At 38.2% G+C, this 13468-nt stretch overlaps 2 protein-coding genes across 3 annotated transcripts; both read left to right on the top strand.

Moving 5' to 3' along the window:
- The first annotated feature begins 13 nt into the window (after positions 1-13).
- On the top strand, positions 14-9962 carry LOC133448607 (uncharacterized). Of its 2 annotated transcripts, XR_009782974.1 has the most exons (7): positions 14-284; positions 551-728; positions 1618-1771; positions 4225-4397; positions 4550-4778; positions 4875-6244; positions 9925-9962. XR_009782974.1 is itself a non-coding variant. In XM_061727298.1 (6 exons), the coding sequence occupies exons 2-6, from the start codon at positions 573-575 to the stop codon at positions 5075-5077; spliced, it is 915 nt and encodes a 304-aa protein (XP_061583282.1). In that variant the 5' UTR covers positions 14-284; positions 551-572; the 3' UTR covers positions 5078-6347. The 2 variants fall into 2 exon arrangements, 1 of the variants encoding a protein (XP_061583282.1); XM_061727298.1 differs by lacking the exon at positions 9925-9962 and having other exon boundaries at positions 4875-6347.
- Positions 9963-10030: 68 nt separating this feature from the next.
- si:ch211-213o11.11 (probable G-protein coupled receptor) lies at positions 10031-11302 on the top strand. The gene has a single exon (XM_061728527.1). The coding sequence runs from the start codon at positions 10031-10033 to the stop codon at positions 11300-11302; it is 1272 nt and encodes a 423-aa protein (XP_061584511.1).
- The last annotated feature ends 2166 nt before the right edge of the window (positions 11303-13468 follow it).

The following is a 13468-nucleotide window of genomic DNA, read 5'->3' as shown; positions in this document are numbered from 1 at the left end:
TTCCGCACGTACTTGTAAAAAATAAGCAGTTAACAACACAACGGTCCCGCACAAATGAACACCTCGCACAGTGGAAGATCAATATGAGATAGCTATTACACGCCTATTTAACCGGGGAAATGTTGCGTGACTCGTGAAAAACAGATGCAATTATATGAGGACCCATGTACTGTAATACTGCACTAGTACTACTACTTCCTTTACTACGCAGTATTTCCATGTACTGCTCTGTCTGCCTTTGTCCTCAGTGACTGGGTTAATAGCGTATCCGAGAAGGCGGTCAGGTGAGGCTCTTCTGTGTTGTCTAACGCCGAAAAAAATATTTTATTTTGTGTGTAGCGCGAATCCCCGTGTAGGTAGAGGCGGTTGAGGAGCAAAGAGGAGGAGGAGGAGGAGGAGGTACGATGATGCCAACGAGAAAACCCTCTCCATCTTGTTTCGCATTAATGAGTTTTATTTGGAATGACAAAAACACTGGAAAAGTTGACCGTTACTTTAATGGTGCAGGGAAGATTTAACGTCTAAAAACTCAACTTTTCCCTCTTTCCAGATTTTTTTTCTCATCACCTGTCATGCCACCAAAGCGAGACTCAGGAATAAGTGCAACACACCCGCAAGTGAAGATGATTAAGATCGGGAGTGTGTCAGATGTGCAGGACTTTCATTGCGAGTCAGTGGAGGAGAAGTTCAGGCCAGCAGAAGAGGCCAGCCCTCTCCATGGCAATGAGGTGATCAACTGTTTATTTATTTTATTTTATTTTTTTGTACATGTAAAAAAAACAACACTTCAAGATAAGTTTAAGAAAACAAAACAAAGAATTTCATCCTTTAACACTTGATATCTTAATTTTAATGTGAAAAAAAGGAGTAAACTTATTGTAAACTTATTTAATCCTACCCCCATTCACTAATCATTAAACCCGTATTTTTAAATACTCACACTGCTAAATAACAGTATTATTATTATTATTATTATTATTATTATTATTATTATATACTGAAATTATACTCACACACATACCCATACATACATACATACATACATACATACATACATACATACATACATACATACATACATACATACATACATACATACATACATACATACACACACATAGTTGAATATTTCTTTATATTTGTACACACATGCCCATATAAATATTTATATAAATATAATATTTACACTATACTGTCTCTTTAACTGCATCTGCTCATTATCTATGTATATATCTACACACACACACACACACACACACACACACACACACACACACACACACACACACACACACACACACACACACACACATACACACATACATATATACCCATATATACCCATACATACGCATACAATACACCCACATATGTATATATATATATATATATATATATATATATATATATATATATATATATATATATATATATATATATATATATATATATATATACATACACATATAATTAGCTGCCCATTTCTGTACATAAATATAATATATATATATATATATATATATTTTTTTTTTTTCACACCGAAGCAAAGTTACTCTTGTATTGTGCTTAGAAATTGATTGGTCATGCCATTTAATCATTATTGTTATTATTTGGCAGCCTGAAACCATTGACTTTGATGAAAGTCTTGCAAGTCCAGGCATCAGAACAGACACCATCAGCCTTCTCATGAAAATAGAGCAACTACAGGCACAACTCAAATATGAACGCAGATGTCGAATTCTGGCAGAGCGAGAGCTGAGGGAGCTCAAAGGTGGGTGGAAAAAATCAACAACACAATTTAAAAATACATATGTGTGCAGAAAAAAAATAAATGTGTAAAGACCTCAGACATTCTGATCTTAGCCTGGGAGGAACTCTAGCTGCTCTTTATCATTTAATGTGTCTTATATCTGTACATTTATTTTAATGCCACAAGGAGAAATGTACCCTCTATAACTGAACAACAACAATAATAATAATATAAACAGCGAAAAAATTACTTGGCTAGTGTGTATTCTAAATAGACTTTTTTAAGTGTAGCTTTAGGGAAAATGCATAAATGTAGCAATAGGAACAATTGATACTTTTCTTGAAATTATCAAGTCTTCTGCACTGATCACTCCACAAATGTGGCATGATTTTCCTGTTAGTCCGAGTCATAGACGAACACAATCTGACTCAACTGACGGTGCAGAAACGATTGTATTGGAGTGTTTATATGAATCACTTTGTATTTGATTATCATTAAACATGTATGTGGTTATGAACAAAGTTTTCTTCACATGCTGTTCCTTAAAGTTACCATTTCAGGTAACTTTAAAGATTTTGATATGATCCACCTGGTAAAAGAAATACAACCCCAATTCCCCCAAAAAGTTAAGATGGAGTATAAAATGGGAATACAAACAGAATGCAGTGATTTTCAAATTTCATAAACCTATATTTTATCCCAATAGAACAGAGCCAACATAAATAATATTAGCTAATTTGGAATTTGATAGATGCAGGACTTTGTAAAAAAGTTGGAACAGGGGCAAGAGACTGGAAAAATAATTGGCACAAATCAAAACCTGGGGGAGCATTTAACAACTTATTAGGTTTACATTTCACAGATCAGTAACATTACTGGGTATACAAGGAGTATTTCAGAGAGGCAGAGACTTGAGATGGACGGATGTTCACCAGTTTATAAAACTGGTAATAAATTGTGGGACATTTTCTGGGAAATGTTCCTCAATGGGGGCTTGTTGTTTAGCACTGTTGCCTCATAGTGAGAAGGTTCCCGGTTCAACTCCCAGGCCCGGCAGGGTCTTTCTATGTGGAGTTTGCATGTTCTCCCTGTGCTTGCGTGGGTTCCCTCCGGGTACTCCGGCTTCCTCCCACAGTCCAAAAACATGCGTAGTAGGTTCATTGATGATTCTAAATTGCTCATAGGTGTGAGTGTGAGTGTGTCTGGTTCTGTGTCTATATGTGGCCCTGCGATGGACTGGTGACGTGTCCAGGGGGAACCCCTGCCTCTCGACTGAAATTAACTGGGATATGCTCCAGCAGACCCCCGTGACCCTGCAAAGGATAAAGCGGGTATAGATAATGGATGGATGGATGTTCCTCAATGTAAAATTGTGAAGATTTTGAAGATCCCACCATCTACAGTGTATCATATTGTTAAAAGATTCAGAGAATCAGGAGGAATGTTGGTGCACAAGGAACAAGGTCAAGGATCAAAACTGGATACTCGTGCTCTTTGGGTGGCTCTGCACGACACAGTTGGTGCTAGACTGGAAATCACTGCATGGACTCAGGAACACTTCCAGAGATCACTGCCTGCGAACACAGTTCACCAAACAATCCACAAGTGCCGCTTATCATGCAAAGAAGAAGCCATATGTGAACGTGATCCAGAAATTCTGGCTCAGAATTAATACTCAGAATTTGAATTGTTTTTAAATCTATTTGTTAAACTATGGATGCTGTGTCTTTTCGACTACGAAGGAGAGGGACTGTCCAGATTGTCATCAGCACTTAGTTGAAAAGCCTGTATCTCTGATCATACCACATACTGCATCCATCAAAACAACAAGACTTCACAGGAGAAGACTCCAAGTGCTGAAGTGGGCTGACTGCAGTCCAGACCGTTCACAGCAGAAAACTTTAGGTGCTTCATGAAATGAAAGATCCAGTAACGAAGGCCCAGGACGGTTGAGCAGCTAGAACCCTGCGTCAGAAAGAATGGGACAGCATTCCTCTCTTAAAACTCCAGCAACTGGTGTCCTCACTTCCCAGATGTTTACAGACAGTTGTTAAATGAAGAAGGGATGCTGCACAATGGTTAACATCACCCTGTATGTCAAAATATTTCATGTTTAAATCTGAGGTTTCTTTACCACTTTATGAAAAGTATCAGCTTATTTTGAATTCGATGGCAGCAAAACATCTAAAAAAAAAAGTTGGAACAGGGAAATGTGTACAATTGTGTTTTGGAATTGGAGTTGTATTTGGAAAGGACACAACAGAAGAAACCATTCAGCACAGTACGAGGGGGGAATGGAATAGTGTGACAGATCATATTTGTATTGCTGAAGTGGTATCTGTTATTATCTGGTATTATCAGACATCTCTACAGAGGACCTTCATGTTTGGGATCTTATTCTTTGTGAAAATGTCAACCTGTTTGTACATATGCCATCACTTAATTGAATTTGCCTTTTTGAAACTTTTTGGAAGAGATGAACACCCTCATGATGCAGATGAGGCACACTGCACATGAACTACGAGTCACTCTGGATCACGTTCTCCATGGAGGGGAAGCAGCAGTTGCACCACAAAGCATTGATGAAAGTGTAGAGTTCCTGACTGAGTCGGAGGCTCAGATGAGAGCTGTTCATAATATACCCGAGGTACCGCTTCTGCCCCTTAATAAAGTAAAACAGTTCAAGGAAGATGCCCTGTATGAACAGTTTATTTTGTAGTTTTTGTAGTAAAGCAGCTGAGTGTTTTAATGAAAACAGTTCTGAATTTGAAACTCACTGTTTTTTCTTTTTCTTTTCAGGATGACCATAACTTCCTTTACCTTTCTGAGACCCTCCGTGTACCAAAAAATCTCTATGAGCGCATAGCAGAAATAGCAGATTACAAGAAGTATGTTTCAGCCCTGCTAATGATACTTTTTGACAGAGACACTTTGGCAACACACTGTCTACAGGGCCGGAAGAACACCTTCACCGGGGAGGATTCCCACAAGCCTCCACTCCCACCGGAGATTTTGAAAAGCCTCATTGGTAAGATAAGAGACTCTGATCGTAACTGAGGAACACCGATATTCTTTGCAGCTTCCAACTGTTTACGAATGTGACTATTTTTTTTTCTTCCCTCAGATCACGTTGGGTGCAAGTTTGGCATCGACGGCAGCCAAATAAAAACCGCAATCCGCACAAAGTTGAATAATGAGGACAAACTATTGAAGAAGAGACTGGGGTTGGGTAAAACTGAAAGCAGAGCTATTGCCGATCAAAGCTTTAGCCAAGATAGTTTACTTTTGACAGAAAACGGTGCCGTGGCAAATGACTCTCAGTTTTAGCTAAAGTGCTGCTCTCCCTTCATCAGTTGGTTGCCTGTATTTCGTGTCGGACTGAGTCATGTGATAAGTTTCCTCTTTTTTTCCAATTGAACCCTATGGAGATTATTCTTCCTTTTTTTTCTTTTTCCAACTTTGACAGATTTTGTTGCCTGTTGTATGTAAAAGTGTACCCAGGCACCTGACAACATGGCAAAGTGTCACACGTATAATTGTTAGTGGTAAACACAAGTGTTCTTACTTTGTAAATACTAGTTTTGCTAACTTTGTCCAGCAGTTGTACTTCCAGTCTTATATACTCTATGTGTACGGTTAGCATATTTGACAATGTTACTGTTCATAACAACCTCTTCCTTTCAAGTTATAACTGTATTTATAGATAGTTTGGAGTATTAGAATATGCAGTGAGTGACACATCTGTTTTCTTCCTCAGAATCGGTTTTTCATGTTTCTGTTGCGCTTCATTATGAAGCTGATATTTTTCTATATCTACTGTAGATCTATATCACACAGTAAAGTACAGTTTGTCCTCATTTGAGTACTGTTGTGTTTCCCCAGCAGCCAACAGATGTCAGTGCTGAGCTTTACGAGCTTTGGTTGCTGCCCATGAGGGCATGTAACAAAAATTAGACATTTACTTTCAAATGGAAAGAAAATTCTGTGTGAGAAATGTTAAAATGGGACGAGCAAAATCCAGCCAGTCCTGCAGCGTCCTCGTTTATTCAGAAGCTATAGAAGGAATAAAGGTCCAGAGTACACGGTGTGACAGTCACGACCACATACTGACTGATGAAACAGTAACTGTGTGGTTCTGGATGGCTCATATCAGTGAATAGTGGTAGTTTGATGCAGTCATGTTCCGATGAAAGATGTGGCCTGAACTATCAGCAGCTGCAGACTCCTCCCCCTCCTGTCCTGGAGCTGGCTGAGCTGTCGGGGGGGTTTACAGCTCATCACTGCTACCTCTGATAGCATCATCTGTCCCCTCGGTCTCCTTTCAAGGCTCAGAGGAGGGTTCTATCGAATCAGGAGACTTTTACATCTGGACGCAGCACCTGGGAATGGAGAGTGGCGGTTTTCCAAGGTTTTAAAAGCAGACCCTAGCTATACCTTTGGAAGTATTCAAGTTGACCAGAACATGTTTGAGGACCCATGGAATAATTTCAAAATGTAAGACTTGATCAAGTTTTATTTAAATTAGCAGCTGTAAAATGAAGTAGACAGGACTGTGGTGATGTTCAGTTTAATTTATAGGGAAGTGACGGTAATTAAAGAAGAATATCGTTGGTTGAAAATAGAAGTTGTCATATTATTATGATATTTAGTCTGTGAGACTTCTGTTATTTGTGGTACTTGAACAAAGATGCGGAAAATTCAGAAATAGTAATGAACAGCTGTTTTAAGGTGAGTCAATAAAAGCAAGGTCAATACTTTACATTAAACTGAGATAAAAAGGAACCAGGGATGATGATGTGAAAGCGAGTTCTTCAGCAAAGTAAAATAATTCCTTTAATTAAATTTAGTTGATTTAAATTGAATTAATTTATTTATGTTACAACAGTTCAGTGCAGTCTGCTTTAAGGGGCATTGTAAGGTCTGTAGTTCTATTCTAGCTCAGAATAATCACTTGGAATAATATTGACACAATAATATGACAAGGGATTGATCTGCTTTAGGTCTACCTAGTTTATGAACGAGTTTAAATATCCCAGAAAAATAATCAAAGATTAGAAATAAAAGTATCAAAAGAAAAGACCTTTGCATCAAAACTTTGCTTTCCCCATCATTGGATTAATGATCTCTTGCCCCTTCATTCTTATTATTTATTAATATCTAATTTATTTGTATTGCTATTTATTATTCATATTGGTTGTACTTCCAGGTACCGCTACGCTAAAAAGCTCTTTTCTGATATTGCGGTAGTAGTATAAAAGTCAAGACCACAGTTATGTAATTGCACTTATTGTTTTTGATTGATCTCCTATGTTACTGTAGCTTGATGGTTTTCCTCTGTAGTAAGTTGCTTTGTATAAACACATCCGCTAAAATTAATGTAATTGTTTTTGCATCACACAAAATCTTATTAGCCAATATTTCTACTTTAGTAGGATTGTTTTTGCAATACTTCTCAACCCAACACTCATGGCAGACTGATACTGCATGTTTCCACCTTCTTATCGTCTTCCCACTAATGTTGTTATTAGACAGGACAGATGCAGATGACTGATTATGCATCCACTGCTCATTGAAAACAATGTATAGAATTATTTCTAGAAATAATTGTTTCTTTCTGCTTAATAAGTATTGATAGAGTCGAAGCTATGGTTGAGTTAGCTGGAACACGAGTATAATGAGGACATCCTTACATCATAAGAGGATGTGCTTGTTCTAGTGAACTTCCTGGGGATAAATCTCACGATAAATGCAGCATGCCAATAGCTGTCCACCAGAGAAGATTAGCAGCAGAGAGCAGGCACTATTTAGGACACAGAACCCTCCACGGCCACATATTAAAAACCTGATTTTCATTATCCACACAAATGTAAACTCATGAAAAAGAAACACCACCATTTTTTTAGTCCCAAGGGCACACATCAGAACATAATGAAAGTAAACATCTGGGTTTAGTAGATCTTTAAATGAGATAGATACAAGTTCATATGAGTAACTGCATGCAACAAAAGCTTAGGCAAAATGCAGAAACGGTTCGTGAAAGACTAAGCAAACCCCATGATCCGGTAACTTGTGGCAACAACGTGAAGTAACAGTTTTCTGTATGATCATGATTATCTCTCATAAAGAAATGTTGGTCCACTCTTCTTCACAAACATGAAAACATGAATCCCTCCAACCAGGTTTGGTATCATTCTGCCCAGAAAAAAGTTAAATTAAAGAATAAATACTAAATAATTCAAAAGATAAAATCCCATTATATTAACTGTAAAGTTAATAGTCCTATTAACTATTAACTCTTCCATGATACTACTAATACTGATACTACACTCCAAAACAGGCCTGCTAGAAATACTGTAAGCCTAATATTCCTAAATCTAGTCAAATTTGTCTTATTATAAGCAAAAATATCTTAGCCAATGGAGTAAGAAACATTTTCTTGACTAGAACTCTTAAAACTAGCAAAATAGTCTGAAAAGTTTTTTCTTGAAACAAGGCTTTTTAACTTTCTAAGAAATTAATTTTGCAGTGTATTAACTCTCCACCGGTTTGACGGTTGATAATTTCATGTCATTTTTCTCCAAATAACATTGCTGTTGAGTTGAAGTCTTGCGGTTTATTCAGATGTTTATAAACAGTGGCAACTTAAAATGTGTTGCTCTACAAACTAGTTGAACAAACTGCTAATAGATTAGAGATAATTTTATATGGATGGTCACGCTTGCCGATAACCAATCAAACAGATGTATAATATTAGCAGCACCTAATTACCTTCATAACACACATAGAAGCATCAAGTACTTATGTTTTCCACACACTACTTTTGTGTTTTGCCTGAGATTTTTTGAACTGAGGATGACACATTGTAGAATATCATGAATTGTCGTTCACCTGAGGTCGTTTCTAACCAAACTCTGAGACCAGGCAAAACCCAGATGATTTTGTTAATGTTCTAAAACTTCAAAACGTATGATGACATATAGATAATTATATTGCAGTGCACATTTAATGCAAAGACAGGACAGTATAGTGGTATATCGAAAGAGGTTTCCTCTTTGATGGTGCGATGAAAGATGACACTGAACACGTAATGATCAATGCAGCAAGATCCCTGCAGCAGGGTTTGAAACAAGCACCCTCATTATTTTTCATTTTTAAAGGACAGGGATGGATGGAGGAGAGACAATGTGTCCTCCATGAATTATTCCTATTGATCATGATTCTGCCTTATTAAAGAGGTCTAGAATATCCCTTCTTATTTATTCCCACAGTTGATTCAAACAGTGATCATCTTTATCATTATTACTATCATTCATTTTTTTTAAAATCTTTTACATAAACCACTCTGGAGAAGAGGCAAGAATGTAAGATTAGCTAATATTTTTAACAACGCCGGGCAAGAATGAACTTACATTTGGAAATTGCTTATTTGGCTGTTTTATTTGTAGAAGTACAAATATGACGGATATGAAAAACAATGAGCAGGCTTTGTAAAACCAACAAGAAAAGAATTAAAAATGTGTTTTTTGTGTGTTTTTTACAGACAAAGCAGAAGGAAAAGGCAAAACAGAGTAGCAAACAGAGATCATATAACACAGCTTTGTGTAACATTTAGCTTCTTTCAGGCTTTTTCAAGTTTATTGCCATAAACCCCCGTGTATTATGTTTTCAACAGCGAAGAGTTTCGAAGAGCCTTTGAAGTAGCTAATCAGCATGTCCACATTAACGTAACAGTCCCACTGCTACTTGTGAAGGGGTCTGTTCTCATTGAAGAACATGCAGAGACTTATCAGGCAGCTGCAGCGCCTCTCTGCCTAATAAAGCTTTATAGCAATTTCAGTTCATTGTTTCAGCACTAATGAACCCAACTTTCATCCATCCTTAGTATTTTAAAGCTACACCAGGCCACTGCTTTTATTTAACTATTTAGGGAATTATCCAGGGTGCTTAGCAGCAAGAGGTCAAATGTGTCTAAAAAAATTGTGGATGCTGTCAAGAGAGTTAAAAAGGAGTTTGGATATGTGTAGTGATTATGGTTGATTCAGCCTAAAAGATGCCTGTATGCCATGTTCAGTTCTCGTCTGCATTGTCCCAGTGTAAGAATGAAGAATGCTGTAATCTAGTTTATACGCACGATAAATTGCCATGAATAAACATTTTAATGTTTCTTTCTACAGGAGCATAGAGGTTTCATTTGAGTTCTGAAAGATCCTTGGGCCATGTGACTGAATCATGGGGAAATCTGGAAAAAAGATTTGCTCTTGGAGGCTTTCATTATGAATCATGGGAGAGAACGGTACTCTTCTAACAGCAGTTTACAATGACAGCACTTCTGCCTGGGCACCAATGCCCTCTACTCCGAGCAGACAGCTGGGCACCCTTCCTAACCCGCAGGCGCGCTTCAAGGACCTGACAGGGATGTTTTTCATGGTGACCCTGAACGTTCTGGCACTCTTGGCAAACACTGCTGTTCTGGGAGTCGTCATTAAAGCTCCTCATCTCAGGAAATTTGCTTTTGTGTGCCACCTCTGTGCAGTGGACTTGCTGTGTGCCATCCTGCTCATGCCTCTTGGCATCGTGTCCAGTTCCCCGTACTTTGCTGGTGTGGTGTTTACGGTACTGGAGTGTCAGGTCTACATCTTCCTCAATGTAATCCTCATAGCCGCCTCTATCTTCACCATCACAGCCATCAGTGTGGAGCGTTATTACTACATAGTTCATCCCATGCGCTACAAGGTCAAGATGACTCTGAAGCTGACAGCAGTCGTCATGGTGATGGTGTGGGTGGCTTCAGCGGTGCTGGGATTGTTGACCGTGTTCGGATGGCCATCTCACAGCGCCATCAGCCCAGCGCACTGCTCACTTCACTGGAGCCATAGTGAGCACAGACGTATTTTCTTATTGCTCTTCAGCTTCACATGTTTCTTTGTGCCAGCTGTTGTGATTTTTGCTGTGTACTGTAATGTGTACAAGGTGGCCCGCATGGCTGCGAGGCAGCATGGACCTTTGCCCTCCTGGACAAACAATCAACTAAAGCATCGTTCTGACTCCATAAACAGCCAGACTACTATCATCACAACTCGCAATGCACCCCGCAGGATGGCACACGACCGGACCTTTGGCGGCGGTAAAGCTGCTCTCACTCTGGTGGTTATTGTTGGCCAGTTTCTAATCTGCTGGCTGCCTTATTTCGCCCTCCAAGTTCATTTCATACTCGATAAAAAACCCGAAATCCCTGGTGACCTGGAAGAAGTGATCACCTGGCTGGCATATTCCTCCTTTGCGGTAAACCCTTTTTTCTACGGGCTTCTGAATCGGCAGATCAGGGAGGAACTTTATAAGCTGAAGCGCTGCTACTCAGCGCGGCCAATGGAGTTGGCTGCTTCCAGTCATGAGGGCTCAGTCCACGAGAACTTCCTGCAGTTCCTCCACAGAACCAGCTGTACATTAGAGACACGTGCAAGCTTTGCCATATCAAGTCCTAGAAGTACTCTTGATCAAACTGGACAGCATGGTTTCATGATACCAGGACAGATCCCAGAGGAGTTCAGTTAGACATACCTCACTGCTGTGCTACGGCATTATTAGCCTGCAGGATATAATAACTGACTGAACTTTGTCTTAATAACAGTCAGCAAAGCATCACAAGCTTTGCTTTGGGTAATTCTGTAATCTCTAAAAAGAACATAACTGTTTTCATTTGGAACATATTGTGAGACATATTGTATGTTTTCCTTTTATCAACAACAGCTGTTGGACCTCTAAAAAAGGTTACAACTATATTTGTAGTAAAGCTATCAATAATACACTTGCAATGGGACATTATCTTACCAGCTACTAAAGTCAAATGAATAATCATCTGCCCTTATGGGTGTCATTCATTAAGAATCACTGAATGTGAAGAGCACATTTCTCTCTAATCTGTCCACGTACGTATCTGTTGACAGAATCTCAGAAAGGAGGGGTTTCTAATATGTTGATAATTACAGTGAGAATTCACAATTTTTTTTATATTGCTACTTTTTGAAGACGACTACTTTTTATATAAAATATAGCAGCAGTAGAGCAATCATCTCACAATCAAATTGTGTCTTATTGTGTTCATGTTGCAGGGTAACATGTACATCTTACATTTGTTTAAAAAAAAAAAAAGAAAAACATCACTGTCCTGGTCAGAATGTGTCCCTTGTTTTCAAATTAAATGCACAGTCAACACTTATTGCTTAAGTCATTAAATGAGTTGTATGGTTGAATTCATTTTATTAGCACATTGGTCAACCAAATTAGGCCAATATGCAGTTTTATTCAGATTCAATGGAATAACTGGGCAAAACGTTACTGGGTTCTTTGTGCGGACAGACTGGAGAATCACATCAATATGGTCTCTTCTTTTTATTGCTTGAATTATGAAAGCATACAATGTTTTAGAGTTGTCTGATCTGTTATGATCATTCCTTTCACAGGGATACAAGAGGAGAAACTTACATAATATTAAGAGATTTTCATTGATCTATGAAGCCTAATCAACAGATGATTTCTTTTGGATATCTTGTCACCGTGCAGGCAAGCTTTGGCAGTCTGGGTCCTGACCGTCATGTGGCCACTTATGGAAAGGTTTTAACTAAGACTGAAGGCGGTTAACACATGATTATATAAGGAGAAAATACCATTTCATAACAGATGAAGTGAGGGTCTCTAATATCCTCTTAATATGTGCTTACAGACAAATCAACATCTCCATATGTAAACTGGACACACTTTTTTATGTGCATCATGGTCTTATCAACATTAAAGATGATTTTTTTTTCAAAGATAGTTCACCAAAGAAACATTCATGATGCAGTTTACTGCTGGTGCTTCTGTAGGGAATGTACCAGAGAAAATGCTGATCCCCCACACAGATTGAACTAAGGCCTGACATGCTGACAACCACTACAATGATGAAAGGAGCATGCTGGGATAAATTTATGTAAACTGTGTACTTAACCCAGAGATATGCATAAAATAAGGAAATCAATTACTCACATAAACGTGTATGAAAATAGCATTTGCTGTTATGAAACATTAGCGAAGAAAGACAATACACACAGCAAGCAAAATTCAGTTCATTGACCTTTGGATATGCTAAAAGCAACATATCACGGTGTTGTTTTATGTTCTCTGGCTGCAAACACAACCATGTAAGTGCTGTGAAGAAGTATCAGTGCTCTGATAACACGGCAGCCAAGTGCTTTTACCACAACCAGATCAATAAAAGAACAATTAGAGACATAAACAGTGTCCAAATATAGCATGATACTTAACTGGAGCTTTGTTGTACATTCAAATGGATTTGCATGCAGCTATAGGCAGATATTTAGAGCACATCCATACACATAAAGTGGGACGCTGAGGTAAATTGTGAAGCATTTAAAGGTGTTTGCATGAAATAATGCCACAAAACATAAAAAAATACTTAAAAGGACATGAAAGTTTAAATATTTCAATCTCTTTAAAAGTAGATGAAACACTGCACCAAAGAATCAAACAACAATCCACAAATGAGAAGTTTAAAAGTGGGATTTGAGGAAATTGGCTGGTAAAATGCTGTTAAGGAAGTGCCACTATTATTTATGTGTTCAGAAACATATATCGCTCTTTCATGAAGACACACTGTATTATGTTAAGTCATATATGATTCCATAAATCTCATTGACAAGTGTTAATAAAAACAAAGTTCAA

The sequence above is a fragment of the Cololabis saira genome, chromosome 8 (genome assembly GCF_033807715.1).
Source record: "Cololabis saira isolate AMF1-May2022 chromosome 8, fColSai1.1, whole genome shotgun sequence".
NCBI classification, from domain to species: domain Eukaryota; kingdom Metazoa; phylum Chordata; class Actinopteri; order Beloniformes; family Belonidae; genus Cololabis; species Cololabis saira.
Note: the sequence above shows the minus strand (reverse complement) of the source record. Positions and strands in the feature narration are given on the sequence as shown.

What these genes read in the sequence shown, in the direction of transcription:
- LOC133448607 (XM_061727298.1), top strand. Translation starts at nt 573, where the DNA reads ATGCCACCAAAGCGAGACTCAGGAATAAGTGCAACACACCCGCAAGTG. An exon ending in AGAGCTGAGGGAGCTCAAAG is followed by an intron (nt 1,772 to 4,224) that starts GTGGGTGGAAAA and finishes ACTTTTTGGAAG; the next exon opens with AGATGAACACCCTCATGATG. An exon ending in GATTTTGAAAAGCCTCATTG is followed by an intron (nt 4,779 to 4,874) that starts GTAAGATAAGAG and finishes TTCTTCCCTCAG; the next exon opens with ATCACGTTGGGTGCAAGTTT.
- si:ch211-213o11.11 (XM_061728527.1), top strand. Translation starts at nt 10,031, where the DNA reads ATGGGAGAGAACGGTACTCTTCTAACAGCAGTTTACAATGACAGCACT.